At 35.0% G+C, this 24,977-nt stretch overlaps 1 protein-coding gene across 1 annotated transcript in view; it reads right to left on the reverse strand.

The window, feature by feature from the left end:
* Positions 1-3,553: 3,553 nt before the first annotated feature.
* Positions 3,554-24,977, reverse strand: part of BRIP1 (BRCA1 interacting helicase 1) — a 111,070-nt gene continuing 89,646 nt past the window's right edge. Inside the window, exons 18-21 of the mRNA XM_067538146.1 lie at positions 11,892-12,004; positions 8,830-8,912; positions 6,747-7,070; positions 3,554-5,847 (exon numbers count right to left, since the gene is read on the reverse strand). Coding sequence (XP_067394247.1) covers positions 4,952-5,847; positions 6,747-7,070; positions 8,830-8,912; positions 11,892-12,004 — 1,416 coding nt within the window. The 3' untranslated portion in view covers positions 3,554-4,951. The remainder of the gene's footprint in view (positions 5,848-6,746; positions 7,071-8,829; positions 8,913-11,891; positions 12,005-24,977) is intronic.

The raw sequence follows: 24,977 nt of genomic DNA on the forward strand, positions 1-24,977 counted from the left end.
TAAAAAATTACTGTAAAGTAATATAGTAATGAAAATTATTGCTTCAAATATAAATAAATTAGTCATATATCAGAAGCACAAATCCATTGGAATCAATATTTAATCGCTTTAAAATTTACGTTCATTGGTAAAATATGTATCATACTAAAATAACAAAAATCACTAGCCTAATTTACATACATTATGTATGAGATATTATATAATACTATAGTCTCCAAAAAGAGGTTAAGCAGCAGACCAATTAAGATAAAAGAATAGACTAGACATCGTATTCTGCAAACAAAAGTATAAGCTCAGATTTTAATATTTATTATTCAAAGAAATTAACCAACATTTTGTGGTTCAGATGTTTCTCTCTAAATTATAGTGAAATGTAAAGCATCAGGCATGGTGGTTTTCTTGTATATACAAGTTCTATGTTATAGTTTAATCTGAACAACTCAATGTATTTGAATAGGTTAATTTCAACATATTTCCTGAAATTAGAGCACACCATAAAATTGGTTTTGAAAAGAATTGAGGGCCCAATCCTGCACCTCTTACTTATATAGGTCTAGTGATAGACTTGATCACCCATATTCATTTGATAAGGGGTTCAGGCTGTAGCCCTGGAATTTTAAAAAATTAGTCATGGAGTACTTATAGAACATCAGTAGAATGAGAGCACAAGTTAATTTTAAGGCTCAAAATTAGTCAATTTTTGACTAATAATTGACAATTAGTCAATAGACAAATATTACAGCCTTCAGACTTGCTAGGCAAAAAGCGAAATATGAATAAATGCCCTTCAATTAGCACTGTAAAATGATTAACTTACCAGTCATGGGTAAACCATTCATTTTAACAAACAGCAGACTATAACTTATGAAGAAAATATAACTAAAAATTAATTTTTACAGGTAGAACTCTGTATGTTGTTCTAGACCAAACCCTAGGGTCCCATGCTATTGCTCATCACACTGCTCCTTTATTGGCTTCTGGCATGTCAGGTGCAATGTGTGTGTGTGTGTGTCTTATAATCCAAGCCATTAACAAAACTGCTAGTTGATAATACATTTAAATAGCATTTGTTCCAGAAGAGCGGAGAAATACTTTACAAATTATTGATATTTACAGTTTACATGAGTTCCTTCATCTGAGCAGGTGCCAGGCTAGGACATTTGGACTAATACCCTCTCTCAAGTAAACGGCCAGTGATTTTCAATGACCACAAGCACCTGTAGACAAGGCCTTAGTGACTTGGTTTTAAGTCTCATACAAAAAAGGGACTTTGCTGCGTCAAAATGCCCCCTTGCACCATGCTGCTGGAGAGAATTATAAGGGAAGAAAATTGTCTGCTTAATCACCAATGCAACATCCTGTAGCATGTGGGGTTTCCTTGGAGGCTTTCCACCCAAGTACTGACCATTCTCAACTTGCAAAATCACATAAGATCTCAATCAGAGGCAAGATGAGTACAGGCTACAAAACAGGTAGTCTGGAATTTTTCAAAGGATCCTCAGGCAGTTACATGCTGAACTCCCATTGAGTTTCAAAGGAATTAGGGTCTTAGGCTCTTTTGAAAAACCCTGTCTTAAAAATTACACACTAATTAAAAATAGTAAAGAGTGTTTATGTAGAAAGGAGACATCTATTACAAACTAGGGGCTTGATTCTGCAAAGTGCTGAGTACCCTCAAGCCCCATTGATGTTAATTAGGCACTCAGCTCTTATTACTACAAATTTAGATTTCTTGGGCAATTTTTCAAGCCAGAAATAAGTATCTATATATTCCTTATTGAAAGTTTACGTTACAATAATTATATTAATCAATTAATAAACCATACAGAACCATAAACATTGTACATTATTTCACTTCACAGGAAAAAGGGTGTATATATATATTTTCCTATATGTTGTCAGCTAACAGTTGCCACTACCTAGTTCAGTAACTTAATTCTGTCTACTCTTTACAGTGTACCTTTCTTTCACAGATGAAGCCATTTCCCCTACTAGAAGCTTTCTTGGTTCTTCGTTTGCATGCTCTTTGCACATTCAGTCCTTTAATAAATTCAGGATTTGATTATTATTTTATGCACAAAATAAATTAATATTAATTATTCTTTCAAAATAATAGGATACTTTCTATCATTTAGATTTCACTGATTTGAGAAGTCCAAACACAGTCTTAGGTTAGTTTTCATTTGACAATTTTTTTTATGTGCAAAATAGACAGTGAAATATCCAATTTACTTTTGTTGTTTTGAGTGACCACAAATCTCTCTGATAAATTTAAAAATAAAATGCTTTTCACCATTGAGGTATATATATATGAGAACAAAAAGCTTGTGTAGATACACACGTATGTAGGATTGAATTTATAGTTTTTGCATTTAAAAAAAGTCAACAATACTATCTAGGACTATGATCCCATCAGTTCTCCCAAGCAACTGAGTAACGGTCAGGATTAAGATGGGTCTGGTGAATATTTGGATGGGGAACTCCAAGGAAAACCCAATATCTAATGGGAGAGAAAGTGGTAATTGAATAGGTGGCCCTTGTCCTGAGTCAATGTTATTATATATTGTGATATTATATATTGATATAGTAACTGTAAATCAACACAATACTTGAACATAGATAAGACCAGTTCCATGCCTCAAAGAGTTTATAATAAAAAACAAGACATGACAAACATACACATGACAAGACAAAAGTTCAAGAGAGGAAGGGTCTAGAGACTCCTAACAATAAAAAATGGGAAGAGAGATTTCCTATGAAGTACTTGAAAGAGGATAGAGAAGGAACTTGTGGTTTAAGGCACAAAGCCAAGAGCGAGAGATTTTTATTATCTGTTTAGATTTAAACACAAAAATATAAAAAGACATTTTCCATGTGACCTTCTGGAGAAGATTACATGAGGCCTTTAAGAGCAGCGCTCAAATCTCCACAGGGAGTAGGAGCCTGGAAAATCATGGAGAACTAGGCATTTTGTATGAACCATAAAATTAGTAGCATTTAGATCAGAAAAATGTAAGCATTGCAGTACGCCCGAACAAGAAGTTTCCCTCCACAACTGTTAGGTTTCCTGCAGGAGTTCTGAAAAGAAGCTCAGTCACCAGTATATAAATCTGACATAGGGGTTCCTGTGTTAGCTGCTGGCATGAGGAGAAGGAGAAAGAAAATCAAACGCAAAGATTCAGCCTCTCTAAAGCTTCTGACCCATCAGTAGCCATTTGATCTACCAATCCCACAGCAAAAGTTACTACTGGCTGAAAATGGGGTCAATAAAGTAAAGGTTCAAAAAGTAAATATTAACCTGAAGCATTAGAATTTTGGGGAGCAATTATGAGCCACACTAAATTTAGTGCAGCGACTATGCTCTTATGTGATAGGAGACTATTTTTACTTTATGTAATTGTTTTCTTTATCTGATATAGTAGAGGAAACAAGAATTTGAGCCAAAGGTCATGTAATGAATTCCAGGTCAGTGCTAAATAATCTAATGCAATATATGGAAAAGAGATTTAATATTCTACCCATCTTTTATCATAATTGCAAATATAAGATCTCATCTTTTTAAAGCAATATTTAATGTAGAAAGAAAAGAAGCTCTTTAATTCACAATACTTGATGCAAGCAAATTTACAGTTTTGAAAAGTGGACATCATAGCATTATTTAGTCTGACTTCTAAAGAAAACATCACATTTTCAATTCCAACTCAACTCACATGCCAAGTATATAAATGTCCACATAAAGACCTTACATTGAGGAGGGGAAATCCAGGGACAATGTACTTCATTAATATAACAATGATAGAAACAAAAATCAGTTTTTCTCAACCATACGTCACACGTTTTGTCATAGCAAAATCCTTCCTTCTGCATTGATCTTCAGTGTCAAATTGTTAATTCACCATGTTAATTTGGAATATATGTAAAATAATTATTCTAAATGTTGCGTTCTTTAAATGTCTAATAGAAGTCATTGCTTTATTTTGTAGCATGTGCTCGCTTTGCTCTGATTTTCAGTATGTAATAAGAGCCTAAACTAGGATCCCACTGAAGTCAGTAGGATCAAAATCTAGCCCAATGAAATCAACACAAATTTTTTTAAATACTTCAAAATAAAAAATACACAGAAAAGTTTCAAAGTTCATGTGCTATTTTACTCGGTCAAATGCAGCCTCAGAAATGCATTTATAAGATAGAAAGTGCACTCTTGTTTAACTGTTGTTATACCTCAGAACCTGACTATAAAGGAAAGAGATCATCAAAGCAGCAAGCTTTGAAGAGATGTCAGTGATATTAGCTTACTTTCAACTTTCTATTTACACATGAAACAAAGGAAGAATATCACTACCATCATATTTCCAGCAGCCTGCTCACTACTACTCATCTTCTGATATGTTCTTTTTGACAGGAAAGACTTGAAAAAGACAAAGAATTTGAGAAATGGAACATGGCTCCCGCAATTTGGGAATCTAGGGTTGGTTCTAGTAAATTAACCTGTGCTCATGGAATGTACCTATTCAGCATATTAACAATTTTTTTAAATCTAACAAAGGCATAGAACTATATCTGCTTCAACTTCTGTTTTCCTTGGGAGCTAAACAGCAATTGCTTGCAGGTGAATTCAATCTACAATTGATCAATTTTGTCCTCACCCTATAGTTTCAGGTAGAGTACTATTGGGTTTACAATTAATGATTCCACCGGTCTTGTTTGGCTCTTTGGCCATATATTGTGAAGAAGAATCTTAATGAAGTAAGAAGAAAACAGCAAAGCAGCATTATTTGCATATGCAAAACAAAAAAAGCAAATAAAAAAAATCAAATCTGATAAGAGATAAAATAAAAGTGTAATTCCACAATTTCTCTAATAATGAGGCTATGTATTCAATAAAAACGCCTACCAGGAATATAAATGATTCAAGATGTTCATTTCTAAAGTTTCTGTAAAAACATGGTAGCTATGGGCTAGCATTGCTCAATGGGAAGGAAGACACACCTTTGTTTTGTGATTTGGAAAGTTTACTTTTCTTTTTTCTGGGGTCCATTTCCTGATATATTATCTGTTCCACTTCTCCTACTCTAATAATACTTGCAGCATCACCAACTGTATTACCCTTAAACTTGTCATTTTGCATTATTATATCTAACTCTGTGTTCAAGTTATCATTCCTTTTCATTTCTCCAATTGAGCTTACAGCTTTTGAAGTACTGATTTCAAAAAGATCTTCGGCTACAATGCAAGTTCCATATTCATGCTGATTCTCAGTATTATTACAAGTTTGAATTAATGGTTCAATTTGCTGTTCCTCTGATTCTGTATCATCATAAAGTTCAGGTGTGAAATAGATACTGTCATCCTCAGCTTCTGCTTCTGTGTCTACATTTAACATTGAAAATTCCATTTTTCCTCTTACTGGAGAAAACTCAACGCATGGATCTATGACTCCATTAGTGCAGAGCTGCTGTTCAGCAGAATATTCTTTAGTAGCTGCAACCTCACTCTTTTTTATTGAGGAACTAGTTGTTTCCAGTTGTAATGCCTGTCCACTTGGTGTACATTCTGTAAGTAATGACGACGGGCACTGGCATCCATTAACAACAGGCTGACTAATTTCAGTAGTACTCCTTTTTTGTTTGCACGTAGCTTTGGAGATGTATTTCTTTTCATTTACAGGCAGAGGTGTTGAAGTCAGTGGCTTATTGCTGAAATACTGTTTCATTAGGTCAGCATTAGTCCAGCTATTCCTTTTTTCTCTTTCTTTTTTGGTGGCAGACCTTTCTGGTTTGGAATCCATATGTTCTTCTCTCTGCACTATTTGGCGAGATTGACTTTCTACACCAAAATTCTGACCATCTGTGAAAATCACAAAAGTTCACAATAGTAATTGATTTAGTTGTTGCCATTATTTTACAATATACTTAGCACATAATTTTATTAGGTTTACAGAGTTATTGTTATTATGTAATTTAAAATCTAGTATAATGGGACAGACCATCAAATAATTATGCATTGACTTCAGTGGGACAACTCACACGCACAAAGTTAAAGCGCCTGTGTATGGGCTTGTAGGATTGGGGCCACAAGTCAGTATTTTTCACTTTAAATTACTATGTTCTCTACTTGCAAATTTTCTTATCCGTCCTAAATGGTTAAGACTGAAGATGAGCTTGAGTCACTAAATTCAGATTTGGATTCAACTTCTCAAAATTTTGATGTTATTTGCATGCGTATTATTGATTCAGCCAAGCTATTAGAGGTAGGGAGTATATGGGAAGTACAATTCTCTAAACTTTGGAAATAATCTGGAGCCACAATTGTGGCTCAGACTCAACTCCAATTAAGATGCAAGTAAGTAAAGTTAAAACAACAATATATGAATTCAACTTTTTTTTTTTTTTTGGGCTACAATGTCAATATTGGTAGATGTAAACATGAATTATCTTCAGATTATCCTCACATTTTTTCATTACAGAACCAAAATAATGTCAGAGTTAAACATTTTCTAAATTGCACTATAAACTTATCAAAGTTGTTAGTTTTAAGATAACCAGATGGGATGACAACTAATTGTATAATTTCCTGAGCTAATTCATATACATTTGTGAGAAGTGGCCATTTTACAGCACAGCACTTCATAAATTATTTTTTTAATGTCTGTTTCTTTCAAAAAAAGATGCAAGATTTCACAGGCTACACAAAGATATCAGTTCTGAGAATTGTTAATGAAGTTTTAACATGGGAAATAAGCATACTTTTCTTTGTTGCCAGGATGTTACTTGATTGACTGGATGCTGTAGAATTAACTGCGTTGATTGCTGTATGTGAATGAGTTTCCAGAACCAAATTTTGCACCTTACTTTCAACAGGAACATCTGGTAATAGATGAATAGATGCCTCCAATAATGAAGTTGATGACAGATCTTTTGGACTTGAATGTAGGAGCAGAGATTCACTACTACGCTGGGTTGAAGAACCAGTGCCCACCTGATTTTTTTTAGCAAAGGCATTCAAGGAATCAAGTGCATTACCAAAGTTTTCATGGTGCTGGATTTGTTGACGAATCCATTTGGATAATCCTAATGTAAAAAAAATATATTGGCACACTACAACAAAACTTACGTTATCTAGATTATACACAATAGCTATTTCAAGTTACTAAATCGGGCCCTGGTCCTGCAAACACACCTTTAGGTTTGCTCATGAGAATGGTCAGATTGACTTCAGTGGAACTACTCTTGTGAGTAAAGTTAAGCATGTGATTCTTTACAGAACTGAAGCCTTGATTTGTTTATGTTCCTGTTGTGTTTCTATGAACAGTTTTTAAAAACTAGAGTACAGATGGTGTTATCATTTGGATTAAATAATTCTCTAAACCATCTTCTCATTTTTCACTTAAAGTTCTATTAAAGTAAATTTAACCTGATATCTTACTGTTCAGGACATCAGCAACACTGCAACCTTCCAAAATGTTACTACTGTTGTCCTCTGATATCTATGTAATGTTTCTCTTGCTTTCCTTCCTGTGCTATTAATTTATAGATCATGAATGATTACAAGAGGAATTTATGTATAGACTATCTGTTTAATACTGCTGATTCATTGCATGACAAATAGTTTGCGGGTTTTGCAGATTCGAAAACGTGTCTCAGATCTTTTCGGAAGAATCACAACCATTTAATACTTCCAAAAATATCGTACAAGATGCTCACATGAACCAATATTAATTTTTCTTAATTCTTATATATCAGAAACCTTAAACAAATAAAAGTTTTGATGACTCTGAAACTTGAAGATTATGAAAATTAATTTTAATAAACATTAATATACCTTTTAATTCCTTAAAAATAATCTATATTAGAAAAGGTTTTTTTAATTAGCTTTTAGTCTCTGAAAAAAATATTTTTCATCCAATTCATAAACTCTTACTGTGACTGTGTAAATTACAATATTGTGCTTTTTCCCTTTTGTTTCCTCTCTTCAGTTATTTAAGCATTTGCCTAATGCAAAAAGACATGTCAGAAAACTGCTTAGAAGACAGAATCTGAGCTCCACCTACTGACTAGACACCAGCATTATCTCGTTTACATTATCCCTTTACTGTGATTGTTTATAAATGGAGAAGGGAAAACAAAGCTATGCAATCTATTCCTAAGAAATTTCTCCTTGACTTTTAAAGTATCACGTAAGTCCTATTTTTCTTTTAGCTGCATTAATTTCTAACCCTTCCTAAACATGAAGAAACTGTATAGATCATGACAGCACAAACCAATGTTCAGTGATGCTATGAAAGGAATGGTGGTGCCTCTACCTGTTCATGTCTACAAACCAGCTGGCTAAACCTCTTACTACTAACTTTAGCCCCTGCTGTTTGCTATGGGTGCAAAACTACTCATACAAAAGAATGAAAATGAAATGAAATGAAAGTCACTACTTTATTTTTATATTTATCATTCAATGGATAATAGTTCTTACATATGTTATAAATTTCATTTTGAAAAATGTCAGTTAAATTCTGTAAATGGAAATTTTCTCAACAAATCTTACAACCAGCATGTTCTGAATGGGAATTAAATTAAAATAACAGAATGACTAATTTGTGTGTTTCGGTGCATTTTAAGACAGTTGACACTCAAGAATCAGTGTTTTAGAGTTCTGCAGAATTCTAGCTGCACAATCACAGACCACTGAATTTAATGGATATAGTTTATTATAGGCCCCGCCCCGCCCCGCCCCAACACAACAATTTTCTTTGGGAAATCACCCTCTTGAAGCCTGGATTTCCCAACACACCATTGTAATGCTATGAACTTTCCCAGGAGCATCTGAATATCTTACCAGTTATGTATTTATTAGGATTACTCCTGAAGCGGTCATCAACTAACATAAGAGCACCCCAATCATTTTTGTGACGAATACACCTACAGGATAACAGTGAAAAAGAAATATAATTCAATAAAATAACATCTAAAACGGAAAACTGTGTTTCCTTTTTGCATTCAGTTGGAAGTACAAAAGATGCAAAGATGTGTCAGATGTGCTTTCCTGAGCTCCCACAAAAGGGATATCTGTTAGAGAAGGAATGAAAAACTATACCAGAAGATAGTTAAGCATAGAAAATGCATTTTCACACAATTCATAGAATCACAAGAGTGACCACTCGATGACATACAAACTCGGAGGCCACATATTTCACAAACTGAGCACCTTATGTCAAATAATTACAACAAACATGTTATTTGTTTGGCAATCTACTGTTATGGGAAAGATAGGATAAATACTGAAAGGAGAATAAAGGAGAGTGTAGAGGGGAAGATATGGATATGCACTGAGTGTGGTTGTACTCAGATTTATAAAACTATATACTTGTTTTAGTATTTTCTGGCTAGGTTTTAATAAAGCAAGGTTCTATACAAAGAAAAACCAAGATTCAAGGTAATGATGGTGTTGAGTTTGTAATTAAGCATTTGTTAAAGAGTGGCTTTCAGTAAAAATCCTGAAGTGCCACTTTATATGAATCAATCTTTATTTTTATAGTACATTGACCTACAGTGTCTTTTGGACAAGATTTTCAAAGCACTATACAAAAATAAACTGGGCCATACAACTGCATGAGAGGTACATAACCATTATTATCCTCATTTTACAAATTAAGGAAAACTGAGGCACAAAGAAGTCTACTGATTGGCTATACAAAACCATTGTGTCACAGATGGGATTAATACCAAGATCTTCTGATTCCCAGTATCATGACTGGCTTGCCAAATAAATTTTTCTTGATTATGGTAAAGCCTCCCCATGAAAGGAAAAACTAACAAAATAATTCAAGGCAAAAGATTCCTGCCAAACTTTTCATTTTTAGTGATTTAATAAGTGCTCTTTTAAAATGCAGTTTAAATGAATTATATCCACTGGAGATGTATCCCACACTTGTAGTAAAGCAGCAATGCAAGGAATTCATCGCACAGTTGTCACGTGGTTATGCACACCATTTGGTATGTTCCCAAAGGTTGTTATTATATTTCATGGACTTATGTTATTTCATACCCTGTAACAGCACTGTACAAAGAGAAAAGTGCCAGAATCAAGACTAACATGCTTCTGCTCACTTCAATCCATGCAGGCATCTTTTACAGAAAGAAGCTTGCCTATCTGTGGCACCACTTTCTATGACTGTCAGCATATACAATATTTTGATTTACAATAACTCTGCAAAGGATTCTCTTGTTATAAATGCACAGAAATGTGCTGGCTTCCCTTTCCCAAAGCTCAATATAATAAAATCTAGGTCAAATTATAACAGAAACCAGAATTATTCTCTTATGCAACTAAGCCTTTTCCAAATACACCAGTAGGGGAGTCTGTCTTTTCCTTTCAGCTCAGGTTAAAGCGCACCCACATCCATTAAAATGGTCAGTCATACAATGAAGACCTTTCATTAGCAACAGATTTTAAGTGAAAGTTTTCTATATTTTTAGACAGACAAAATATCCTGTATACCACACAACCTAGCTCTCTTCCTCAAACTCACTTCTTTGAGTAAGTCTTCCTTCACTGATCACCACTTTTAAAATTTTAATTAACCCTCTCGCTCCCCAAAAGAAAATTAACAAGATGTGTATCTAACAAAATGAATATGTATCAGTATCTTTTACTATTCTCCCATATCCCTTCCCCACCCATTATATATCCCTCATGCGCTACATTAAGTCTTCTTAAGGGTTCTTCTGCACTGCACACTTCTTTCAGCGATGTGTAGAATACATACCACAGAGCCCCACAGCACAGATACAAACAGCAGCGTAGTCAGTGAGGCATGGCTTAGACAAGTAGAGTAAAGACTCGTCTGAAGAGTGGAAGTACATATGTGAGTACAATACTATACAGGCTCTCTATTTGCCCAAGCTGTCCCTCCCTGTCCACACTGCTAATTTTGGCAGCCTGGTGTCCCGGTGCTTCCCTGCTGCTGGAGCCTTTTCCCTCTGCAGGAAAAGACTGCCCCATTGGGGAAAGGCTCTGCCAGCCTTTCCCTGCTACCTCCCCCTGCCAGAGCCTTTCACTGCGATCGAGGAAGACACTGTAGATGTGGGAAGCGCAGCTTGGGCATGTAGAAAACCAACATAAACCCTAGGATTCTAGCATGCCTCTACTCACCTAAACAATGCCTCACTGTCTACACTGCTATTTATACCTTATAGTGTCTGTACTCTACATGCCACTCAAAGTGTAGACCTCCTCTCAAATTTGACCTCAATTTAGTAGCAATACACACTATTCTTTCAGAAGGCCTCAGGGACATGCCAAAATGAACCCAGTTACCATGTCATCTCTTTAAAACAGCACTGAGTACAACAGCTTGATTACATTCTAATTCCCCCATTCTTGTTCAGCACAAACATCAGATTGCCAAATATCTTGCCACTTGATTTGCAGCACGTCACTCCAGTGTTAACCGTGTTAGTGTTACAAGACATTTGGTCCATAGAGTACTTAGGGCAGAAATGTTTACAAGACAGGGATTACAGTTCACAGAGTTATTTACTTTGAAATGAAGGATACCCACTGATTTAAGTGTCAGTCGGAAATCTTTGCATTTGATACTTCCATGGCCCTAATTGCTCTATAAAATATGAAAGAGTTCCTGGATTTAAAAGGGCAATACAGTTTCCTAATTAGTATTTTTTTGATTTTTTAAGTGTTTATGGCAACCTCTTACGGTTAGAGTTTACTGGTGCCTATTTTAAGAAAGCAAATATCTGAATATCTGTATTTTAAAACAATTCCAAGGATAACATGAAGGTGACATGAAAAAATACCTCCAGTGCTAAGAATGAGGGATTGACCGTGCAAGAGAAAGGAGTCCAAATTAAAACATTTAAATGATATTCAGTTCCTCTCACCTGCCCAGTGCCTGGTTGAGAGCCCTGTAAGCTTGAATTTCATACCACTGGCTACCTGGTAAAAGGCCTCTTGTCTTGGAGTGCTGGTCATTGTATTTTCTCTTTAACTCAACCTAAAAATAAAGTAAAAAAATATTATTTTAAAATATTTCCTTTTGCAAAATGTTATAATAAAATGAAAAACAGAACAAATTGGTTAACCAATTGGGTGAGAGAGAGTGACAGGGGAGGCTGTAAGGTAGAACATTGGGTTAAAAACATCTCTTCCTTTCCAGAAAAGCCTTCATTCAAGCCCTGCTTAAACCACAAATGAAAATGCGTTTGGTGGTCCCATCTCAGACCTCATTTGTTCACATCACACCACTACTAACCAATTAAGGATAATGGCCATTATTTGCTTACGATTAGACTAGCACTGTCTCAGACTAAAGGAGAACTGGCAGAGCTGATTGCCTGGTAATAGCTAATAGTGTCATTTGCATAAGAACCAACGTTCAAAAGGCAAACACATTAATATTCACACCCCCTTCCAATTGGACTAAAGGTGTTAGCATGATAAATTCAAGGAGGAGAAATTACAGACTAGCCTATCAATAGTTCTAATACAAAGCAATAAGAATTTTTATATATTCTAGATAAAGTTTACAATGCTGAACATTGTTTCAGTTGAACATTGCAAAGGCTTTGTGTAATCACTCTTGAGTTTTTATATCCACAAATAGAAATTGGATCTACTTAACCATGAATGATCTAAAACACTACAGTATCCAAAACTTACTTGATGTATTGTTCTCTATTAAAATTCTAAATAATATTTCTGTTCTTCAGGTACATTTCACATCCTCCTTCAGTCTACTCATTTTACTCATCCATAGTACGTGGTTCATTCAGTAATAGCTTATCATTCACAACACAGTAATCAAACGTTTTTCCAAACCTCAGCGGCCTGCTGGCAAAGGATGGATAATCACTATTTTGGTCATTCCCATCATTTTCTAGTAGTAGCCTAAGACTGAAAGGCACTATACTCCTGCCACGCTATACAACACCATCCTCATTTCATCCCTCGCAGCAGGCAGCAGAGAACTCCAGCTGCTAAAACCACAAGCTTACCCGGCTATCTGAACATGCATACTTGTATCAAACACAGCTAGTTTCTGTCAATTGACAAACATTTGCAATGGTTTAATATTGGGAGCAATTCTCTCAACACCTGTCAGAACTGCAGAAAAAGTACCTGTTGTAGCGTAGTTGTAGCTGTCCCAGGACATTAGACAGACAAAAGGGTGAGGTAATATCTTTTATTGGACCAACTTCTGTTGGTGAGAGAGACAAGCTTTTGAGAGAACTGACTTGAAGAAGAGCTCTGTGTAAGCTCGAAGGCTTATTCACTCACCAACGAAAGTTGGTCCAGTAAAAGATACTACCCTCCCCTTCCCTTGACTTTCTAATATCCTGGAATCAACTTCGCTATATCTCCACTGCATACTATGGAAAGTAAATGTAATATTTTGGCACAGCACTTCTGAAGTACTAAGCTGTTTTTTAAAAAACAGAAAAGGAAAAAGTAAATAAATAATAAATGTCTGCTCCATAACCTGAATTCACAGGCATTTCTTCACATAAACCATGGACTGCTGGAGAAGCAGTGTATTATACTGGCAGCTAGAGAAGAGGGCTGGGGTCTCTAGGCCTTTAGCAGTAAGGAGGGTGAGCTTTCTGGAGGAAGACGACAGCTCCTCCACATAAATGGAACCTCTCCTAGATAGCCAAGGAGCAGTGAGGATATCAATTGCAAAAGAAACCCCTTGCCGTCCCATTTCAAACAAGAGGATAGTGCTTGTTAAAGGCCCATTCTGAGAAGGTAAAGAATGATCTCTTATTCAGAAAATATATCCAGCTCCAACATGTATTTTCAAAATATACTGGTTTAAAAAAAGGCATAAAGCTACATAAGAAAGGTTCTTTTCACTGCTCTTTTGCACAGTATTAACCTTTTTAAACTGACAACTGAAAGGACACGCTTCAGGAGAGAAAACAGTAGACTTCTAACCACATCTGACAGGTAACTTTCAACTTGAATTTGGGTAAGAAATTTTATTTTGTGTACTTATGCCCTTTGAAACAGCCTGTCAAATTTACAAATTCAATCTTTACAGCCAGAAAGTAAATTCAGTTTGATTTCACAGATTTAATATTTGTTCCAGTCACTCAGAATTTATTGACTGGTGCATAAGTTTTCCTTTGTTAAGTTTGAAGCCTATAGAAGCTTTTTTTCCCCCTAAATAGTTTGTAAACATTAATACAATTCTTCACAAAAAACTTTAAACTGCAATTACACTTATCTGTGTATTACCATAAATATAACTGCAGCTAGAATAACCAAAGAGAGTACTTTCTAAGGAGTTGAAGTGGAGAATAAAATTTAGGAAACAATTCTAAAAACTGGAAAAATCTCACTTAATATTTTAAAATATGAAGTAGTCACAATTTTTTTCTGAAAGTATTTCATAACTTAATGTCATGATAAATTTCTCAATAGGGTTTCTTCTAAGCCTTTTGCCAATATTAATAAATGTATCATTTCTATTATTTCTTGCTACTTGAATAGACTTAGTAAAGCAGTATTAGAATAACTTGTCATTCTGTTTTACAGCAATTACAATTATTGCAGGAAATGTCACAACTACACATAGAGGTATATTCATAAAAATAACTAGAGAAAGCAAAAACACTATCAGATCAGACATATACTAAGGCCTATATATTAATGTAAGAAATATTAACCTCTCAATTACATGAATAATGGGATGACAAAAACAAAGTATTCTGTTTCTCTCATTCTAAAGATCATGTTTCAGCATGAGGTGACTATTTAGATTGCTGAGGGTTAAGCATTCATTATAAGTCTGATAAAGGTAAAAGGCCAGTGCACGTCATTTTAATCCAATCAGAATCTATTTCATTGTATAACTCTGCATTATCAGGCATCAAATCAACACCCAATTCGAAATGACATGTTGCATATGTGAAAAAGCCAGTCTCTCCTGCTAGCAAATATCCTAAATGTGCAGTAAACCACAGGCTACAAGGGATTAGTTAAAATGTCAAAAGACAGCCTTTTACTTTTACCTGTTCATCCTTAAAAATATACTCTTAGCTATCAGGCATGCTTTACAGACAAATAGCTTCAGCAAGCAGCAGCAGAAGGCCTGTGGCAAGCTCTGCCATCTTGCAGCTGTCACAGAGATTAGTCTTTGATCTATCTGGGAGGTCATGGTCACATTCACATTAGCTGAGGTCTAACAACATTATACCTGTTAACCACTCTTTCTTTTAATGCTTAATTAGACAGACATTCCGCCATTATGGAAAGGTAACTGGGAAATTCCCTGAGTTTCAACAAAAACTAAATGCCATAAACAAAAACTTTGCTTACTGTGATTTGGAGAGATTTTGAGACTGCTTATATTACAATTCAAATGCATTTTACAATGCTTTCCTAAAGCGGAAGGCTTATTATAGAAGGCTAAAATGCATTTTATTAGATGAGCTCTTTTGGGGGTGGTGTTGAAGGGTGAGGGAGAATTGGTTAGGTGAAGTGACAATGCTTCATTTATGAAGACCTGGATTCATTTTTGATTCAGGTAATACAAGAAATGAGTATAATAGCCAGTCCAGCCCATGGTGAAAACAGCATTAAAATACTACATTATTGGTTATGTGCTGAGGTGATGCTTAGGAGAATAGCTGGGGTGTGGCAGGTCAGGGTGGAGGTTTATTTACAGAATTACATGCAGAAGCTTGAATAGTGCCTTAACTTGCACTGTCAGAGCAGTAGCAGATCTATTTAATTTAACAAAAAACAAAACATTTTAATACATAGCATTAAGGCATGCAAATAGCAGCTTATTATGAATTAATAGCTTCTGGAGAAAAAACAGTGAGCTGATAAAGCTGCAGCAACATTTTATCCTTTAAATAGTGTTCTTTCAGTTTAATGTTAGTTTGTTAAATACAAAGGTTTCCCTTTATGGCAGTTTCACATAAAACGAGGTGAATATAAGTGCATATGACACTAGAAACTTCAGATACCATCACATAAACAATATATATGAGAAATATTACATTGTCTTATTCATTCATGATAAGCTTTTTAGGACTATGAGTTGAACCCATAAATAAGAATAAGACCTAATCTGTTAAAACTACTGATTAAAACTATTAAGAAAACTTTAGTTCAGTAAAAATAAACACATTGTCCACCAGACACTCATGCAAAATGGTTTTATCTTCAGCCAAAGGATAGGGCCTTAGACCTAAACTGTTTATAGCAAAACCAAACTGGAAGAGAGAGAATGTGCATTAGGAGCATTTACTGTTCAATATCAGCATACCATAAACATATGTATCAGTATAAGTATCACAATATAAATTTCAATGGCTAACATGCAGTCTGAGGTCTTGTATGCTGAGTAACTTCAATAGACAAAATGAGTATGGCTGTGTTTTATTTTATCTGGCATATTTTCAAGATTTTTAGAGGCAGTACTTTATTTAACTAAATACAGTGCTATATTTTGCTAAAATGGAAAAAAAAACTAAACTGGGCTTCTGCCAAAACTTAAAAAGTCAGGCTCCCTCTTAGATAGAACAGCTCTTCAGAAACTATTTTTTCCCCATTGTTCTCTATCTCCCCTTTTAAATTACAAACTGATACACAACAGAAGGAACACTGAAGACAAGGCAACAGCTCAGCATTGTAATGGCACTAATGTAAGCACCAAAAGCAGCACTTGATAGTGTTGTTGAGAGTCACTGATAAAGAGACACGATAGGATGATTCCAGACTGGATAAAGCTAAAGAAATATCGACACTCTACCAATATATTTGTGTTTATGTGTACACACTTACATACCTCCCTGTCCTACATCCACCCACCTCAAATTTAAAAAGCAAAACAAAAAAATATTAAAAAATATTTAAAAAATATACGGTCTTAAATCTTTCTTTTTAAAATTTCATGTGTCCAGTTAGGGTCTCTCTCTTCCACCTGGAAATAGCAAGAATAATACTCATTCAGAACATACTTGCCATCTAGTCACCCTCTCGATGATTGCCAAGTAACCATAATAGTTTGCAAGTGTGGGAAAGTGAAAGATACCAAATCCCCTAATATTTTTTTTTGTTTGAAAATATTTTAATCAGAAGTAGCATTAAACAGTGAAGCATTAAACATTTTTTCCTTCAAAAGAAGTAACAACATCTGTGAGAATTAAGACTGAATAGTGAACGTGTAAAGACCAGGGTAAGTCACAGAACGCATTTCACTTCTCAGTAGGCTCACTAAAAGCTGTACCTAAAACACACACACTTAATTTAGTAGCCTACAGAAACTGAGATATTAGCAGGAGGACACTACTTTCAAAGTGGTGCAGTCATTTCATGTGCAAATAGTGTTAATATATATAAAAAGGTTTGAAATATGCAAATGCACGTCACCTGTATCCTGACAGGCCAAACCAGTTTCTGTGTCTGCTGGAGAACAGCTTATTTTATAATCATACCAATGAACACCTTGTGGAGCTCAAGATAAAATCCAGATTACTTAATACAGATCATTCTACTTCACTTTCACACACAGGATCCACATTATTCTGCTATATATTTTTCTGCAATATATATATATAATGCTATATACATATAGCATTAAAAGATATGCTAACAGTCAATGTTAACTATCTATGCAGTCAAGTCTTTGTATTGCTTGGTTATCTATAAAATGTTGTGCTGTCTTTCTCTGTCACCACCCACAATATGCTGTAGCACTGCTTTGTGCTGTATAAATTAGACAGGCTGAACTATGTGTAATCATATCGCCTTCTAGTGGTGGCAGCTTACTGAGAATATAAACTAATCTTACTACAACAGCTTGAATGTTTCACAAGTTGACACTAGTAGTTTTTAAATTTCATTTACTTTTAAATGTTTTAAAGGTCCACAAAAATTATCCTGCTTAAGTATGGGCATAATGTGAAATAAAAGGCAGCATGAATGGTGCAAAGCTATCTGAGCTCCAAAATAATTGAAGTAATCAAGTCCCAGCCCTTGAGGGACCTTCCCACCATGCAAACCTCAACCCCTTCAGCACACACATTTAAAAAGTTTTCTTTCTATAACAACAATCGAGAAGAAAGTGATGGGTCTCATTGCTGTGCTTATATGTGCAGCTCCAGATCACAGCATCACATCATTCAAATAACTTGCACTTTGCAAATTGCTTCTTCCATACAGCACAACTCAAAATGACTGGATGCTGGAGTTCATGGGATCTGAATGGAGCAGTAATGGAGATGGAATCAAAGCTAGATAAAAATCAAGGAAATTGGCAGAATGGAGATGAATGAGATAGTCACAGGGAAAAGAGGCTGTACAGAAAAAAATCACTGAGGCAATTTGACAGACTAACTCCATTTATTTTCCCATAATTCAAAACTCCACATATGAGGGAGCGCCTGTAGACAACTACTATTATCCTGCATTTTATAATTTCTCTACGCATAGGCGTGCGCACGGGATGTGCCAGGTGTGCCTAGGCACACCCTAATGCAGGGAAATCTAACCTCTTTTATCCAGCCTGCGAACCTTGTTGATGTGGGCCGGCAGAGCTGCCACCGAAAGAGCAGAGAGCGCGTGTGATTTTTCTGCAGACGAGAGAAAGCGAGCTGCCACCGAAAAGGAAGGAGTCGCGCGATGGTGCAGCAGATGGAAGACGCCGCGCTATGCCAGCGAAATCCCGTCATTCATGAGATTTCTCGGCAGAGACGAGTACACCAGCGGGTAATTTAAATATGGCCCGCTGGTGAAATTGACTTTGACACCCCCTAATGTTAATTCCCTGGGTGCACACCCTAATGTACATTCCCTGGGTGCACACCCTAATGAAATGTGCTGAGCACGCCTATGTCTCTAGGTATCTTTCCAGGCGGAACAGTATCATTAACTACATGTGAAGACACATTTCTCTTGTTTTTGATCCACAAAGAACCCTAATCCTAACCCTAACCTTTTCACTGGAAGCACTTCATTCATTCCCAAGCATTCTCACTCTTAATCCCAGTGACAAAGATGGTAGGAAAGGCTTATATTATATTGCAGCCATTGAACACTTTTTGTATTGTCAACTACAGCATGTGGCATCTGAGAGATCTTGAAGTTTTATGGTTTGACAAATCATCTAGCACATTCACCCCAGGCCCATCTACTCATCTCAGTCTTGTAGGCTTTGAGGGACTGTGAACAAGTGACTTGATTAAAATCTAATGCAACCAAAACTCTCCTCTGAAGAGAAAATTCAATCCATTTCCAGTGAAGCAGAAGTGAAAAAAATCAAACAGCTTCCCTTGAGGTACAACGCTGCTGCATACGCTCAGTGCCACTGTGTCTAAGGTGAAGTGGTAAGTGTCAGTCATCCTTACAAATCCCCAAGGTGATAGCTTCACTTTTAAAGCCTTCAACATTCTTTGACAGTAAAGTAAAAACTTAAAGGTCAGCACTACTTGCTAAGGACAAGATAAACACAAGAAAATCACTTTGGAATTTTTCATGGATCAGAAAAGTAAACTATTAAAGGTAAAAGAAAAGTTTTGATTTGCTGTATTATTTATCCAAAGGCTTAACTGAGGGATATATTTAGGGATGACTTTCTTAATCTGTGCCAACATACTGACATTAGTGTCGCACTGATAGAAGAGAAATGCCATCCACTAGCCTTGACTGATAAGCTGAACTTAAATGTTATCTTTCTAAACTACAGGAATTCTGTATTTTACAAGGTTTTGTAGATAGTAGAGACTGAGTTTTGGTAGCTATCCATAATTTTTTATTTACATAAAAACTCTTTACAGCATAATTAGCACTGGGAATAGTGGTGGAAGAGGAGTTACTTTTTAGTATTTACAAAAAATTCTTATTTAAGGAAAATGGTGTATAGTCTCTCTCTAAAATTTCTTTCTGCTTCAGGCTGATATGCAAGATTGTCAGCAAGCACAGCATACAGTTTTGAATGGCTTTTAAAATGTTAGAGTCATGAAAACAAAAAGCATTTTGAATTTATTTTCAACAGCCGTTTTTGGCCCACGTTCTCCACAAAAAGTAGCTCGAATGCCAACCCTAAAATTTTGTGACTATTTGGTATTCTAAGTGGGCTAAACCCTAATTTCTTTTCTTCCAAGGAGAAAAAAAATTGAGACACAAAGGCAATATCCTCTCAACCACCTTGACAAGATGTGATTTTGCATACCACAGTTCTCAGTAACCACTGCCATTGTTACTATACTTTACAATAAACAGCTGAAATAATTTATGGTGCCTGGTTGCAAGACATTCACATACCACCAATCACCTTTTTATTTCATCTTGAAAATGTAACACACTCATAATTAGGGACAGTAACTTTTAATACTCACAATTTGAACACATGCCTCTTGAAATTTCAGTTATGTCCCCGAGTCACTATTGTTTTAAATTTGGGGGCTTGCTAATATAATGTTGTACATTGCAATCCTCTACAAACAATCAAATCAATTCATCATATCCTTTACTATTTGAAGGTTTTTATTCAATTTATTACTAAATATACTTGTATGATGATGAAGTGAGAGGGACAAATAAATACCTAGATGGACAGCACTCATATCCTTATTCACTAACTCTTCCTTTAGCTCAAATGACTAATTTAAAAAAAAAAAATCCAGTTTCTGTAAGAGCACCCTTTGAATAGTACCTCATGTTTGTTTTTCCTTTAAAATTTTTATAAGAGCTTTTCTGACTCCCTGTTGATGTTTGCCCTTTTTCAGCAAGGGAGAAACTGACCGTACAAAAGAAACAACGAAACTGACTACACTTCTGCATTTGATAGCACAATGTAAGCAAAAAAATGACTTTTTTTCCATTTTTTTCCAGAAACACTAAAGAATGTTAAAGAAACATTAGGTGTTTCTTGTAATTATACTAGATATACTATTTTAAGGCAGTAACATAATTTCCAAGTTGATAGTTTCCCTTTTAAGGCAAAATTGTTCAGAAACATTCAAACTATTTAGGACTATCAAAACAGTAGATCAATAATGAAACATCCAGTTTCATTTTAAAGAGATGCTTTAAACTGCATAGTATGGTATTCAAATAATGCCAAAACTTATTGCAACAATGGCTTCCAATAAAATTCCGAACCATGAATCAATTCTCCTGTATTTTAAAATGACTATTTACTTTCCCCCAAACATGACAGGATTAAAAATTAAAATATCTTTATTCTAGGAATTAGCTGTTTAATATTAGTATTTGCCAATATCTGCTTATTATTAATTGATTTAATTATTAAAATTGATTCAAGTGTGAAACTAATAGATAAATAAGGACCAAAACAGCTTCCATTAAGCGGTAAATAGTGTACACTAGTGCAAGAAAAATGAACCAGCAGTGTCATGTAGAACAAATGTTTCATTTTCATTCAGAATAAAAATTTATTTCAGTCACCATGTAACTAGTGTCAATTTCTTTTTCCCTCTACAAGCCACAACAGGGAGAAAAATACAAGCTAAAACCATTGACAGTTGGAAATACGTTTAAATATTAAGAAAAGTTGCTCTTTATTCATTGAAAATTTCAGTCATCTGTTTTGATTTGTTGATTCTTCTTCACAGAAGTGAAGAAACTCCAGTTGTGTGACTGAAATTTTTTTTTTTTTACATCATTAAAATGCTGAACACATAGTAATGAAAAATGCAGTTGAAGTGATGTGTTCCATCATGGCTCACAAATTACACTCCTGGAAACAATAAAGATATTTGCCTTCACAGTTTATAGTCAAACCATAGCAGCTGACTACAAGAAATATGTAAAAGATTCTCATTAAAAGGCAAACCTTCTTATAGTTCTTGAATAATATCAAAGCACAGAAAGTCTAGTCTCATAAAGTTTACTTTCTTTTTACATCTATTCACATAAAAGGGCTTTAATGTTTTTGTCCTATATATTTTGATTGAGTAAAGGTCTCACTTCGCTGTTATACAATTATAAGTATACTCCACTATAGTACGATCAAAAGCATCTGGGAAGGTGGAAGACAAGAAATCCTCTCTGGGAAAGTTACCTTAATGCTTTCAGAGTTGCCCATTATCAACATTTCATAGCAAGTTTCTTTATTTTCAGGTCCCCAAAGTAAGAACAGTAAATTATGACTTGAACTAAACAAGTCACACTTGGCTCCAAAATCAAATTTTCCTACCTCTATTTTCATGTCCCTGAGGTGGGCAGAGGAAATTCTGGTCACAGCCAAAAAAAGTCATTTTTGGCTCTGAAATATATTTTCCTGCTTCTTTAGAGCCAAACTGGCTTGTACCATTGAAAGTACCATAGCTTTACACAGTACTTTAACATTTCTCTTTATATTTGCTTTAGCAACCTGATCTTAAACAGTATGAAGCCATTTTCAATACAGAATTGTTCATATGATCTCCTGTTTCTAAATATCTTATTTTTCTTTTATTGCAGTCCAGTATACTTCCAAGTCTTAATTATCTTCATTTCCATAATATGAAAAAGGTAGATATTGTTTTAAATACATTAGAACTTTGGATTGGTGCAAATGGCAAAAAAAAAAAAGAAGGTCAAAATAAATAAATAAATAATATCCTAAAAGGGACTATTTTCAACAAATAGATTAAGTACATAATATGAATTACAATTTATAATATTTATTATTATTTAAGTGGACTGAACATGTTTTTGAAAACTTTCTTCCTCTCACCCTTTGCTACCTGAAGTAGCATCTTATATTTAGCACAACGATATAGAGAAAATTACATTTAGCATTATACAGCATACTTGACAATGTGACTTTTAGCTGAGCAGAGACTGTAGGATTGGATCCAAACATTACAATTCCAAACATACAACAAAGGTTAATGAAAATTCTTTTAGCATCAGACAACATGTATTTGGGATGACGCATCATTTTCAGTCCCATTATTTATATTCTTTAATAATGTAACATTAGCAACAAATTACAAATCATAAACCATGTTTGGAAAGCAGGCTGATCAGAGACAAGTTATATTAGCAGTGGAGATGAGCCAACATCAAACTGCCAGTTTAAAACATTGGTCTCTAAGGAGTCAATCCGACAAACCCTTATGCTTGCACGTAGTCGTAATGAAACTAATGGGATCACTCAGGAAAGTAAGATGATTGTACAAGTGCAGGAGTTTGTAGGATTGAGCCTGAAGAGGCCTTTTATTAACTGTCTAATAACCTGACTTGCAGTTGTATTTCTATGAAGCATCAGTGACATTTTTTGTTGGCTGAGAAAATCGTTGGGTGATATACTTTAGGAATTTGCCTAACAAACGTCCAGCACTTGCCTTTCCTATTTAAAAAAGGAAGTCAGAATTACTTTCAGTATCATCTTTGTCTTCAGCATGTTTCTTATTGTCTAAAGTCTCTGTTCTAACACCACAGATTGTTAATATTAATATACTTTTGTGACCTATGTCTTTATTATTTATTTTATTCTATTTATTGTGACTTATCTGCTGCCTATTCAAAGCACCTCCTAAAGTTTGAATCACATTTAGAAAGTTAAAATTTCCAATACATTTTAGTTCATCAGTTTTCCAATTCATAGACTCCACCACAGAATCCACAGAAATGGTAACCAACTATCTCACAGGACCATTCCTAAACTATTCTGTAAACTCCTCCAGTCAATCCACTTGTGAACCTTGAACTTCCCTAAATACCTGAATGTCACACACAAAAAAAAAAAAAAAAAAAAAAATCTGGGTTCTGCTGGACTAAGGAGAGAAATGAATTCCATAGTAGAGGATCTGTTAAGGAGAATAACTTTCCAGAAGCAATCTCTCATTTGCTATGCAGGAGCTCCAGCTTGAAGGCTTCCCCAATATCAAATAACATGGTGACCTCTCAGGTAACCAAGGCCCAAACAAGTTAGGGCATTACAAGTTAAAACCAGTACCTTTAATTTTACCCAGAAACTTATTGGTAGCCAAAACAACTCTGAGTAGGGTTCTTGCATAATAAAATACTATTCAATACAGAGAAGGATGGCAAAGTCTGGCTCTATGTCAGCACACATAGGTTGTCTATCTGAGCAATCATAGATTTTCTATATACTTACAAACATACCCGCTATACCAATTTCTAATATAAAGCATCTTCTTCTAGAACCCAACTGCTTTAAAACATTCTGTAATTTTAGCTCTGAGTTTTTAAATGACACACAAAATATTTAAATGACATAAGAATAACCACGTGAGAGTGGAATGTATTATCAATCTCTTTTAGAGGATAGAATATTTCCACATGCCTTCTACTTCCCTCCAATCAATTGGACTAAATATCAGAGACTGATCTGCATGAGACTCAAGTTTTCATGATTCAGTGCATCATATAAACCAGCTATTAGAGAATTTCCTTTCTCAATTCATAATCTCAACAAAAAGATCTGGAATTTGAGCATTCTGATCTAGTTTCAAAGCTTCTTGCTCCTTAAATTCACAGTGGGGCCAGAGTTAGAGAAAGTAAATTAACTTCTGACTCAAGTAAGTAATGCATTCACCTGCCTAAAAAATAAATTCTTATTCTTAAATTAGCAGTATCCAAAGCAAACAGTGCTTTAATCCAATTCTGTTGCAAACTGATCACAAAGATTTAGGTAAACTGGCCTAAAGGAAAGCCATTGCAATGTATTTATTACTTGTGACAAACACTTAGAGGAGAAGAGAATCCAGGATTTTTAAGACTTAAGCCTGATTAAAGGAGTACAAGCATAAAATGAATCTGCATCATAAGCAGAATGGCAATTTTTCTGCAGACCAAGTATGATTTAACCCCTTGGCAACAGGACTTGTGTGATTTTTGGATGGTAATTGCTCATGTAAAATGCAGTAACATAGCCAGCAAAGCTCAATCACTTAGGGCAATGGGTTAAGGCTCAGTTTAGTCCAATTCTCATTGCAATTACTTAGGAACCTATATCATACATAATGCTGCTTAAAGTC

The sequence above is a fragment of the Emydura macquarii genome, unplaced genomic scaffold (genome assembly GCF_026122565.2).
Source record: "Emydura macquarii macquarii isolate MOO-44397 ecotype Brisbane River unplaced genomic scaffold, CSIRO-AGI_Emac_v2 contig_450, whole genome shotgun sequence".
Taxonomy (NCBI): Eukaryota; Metazoa; Chordata; order Testudines; family Chelidae; genus Emydura; species Emydura macquarii.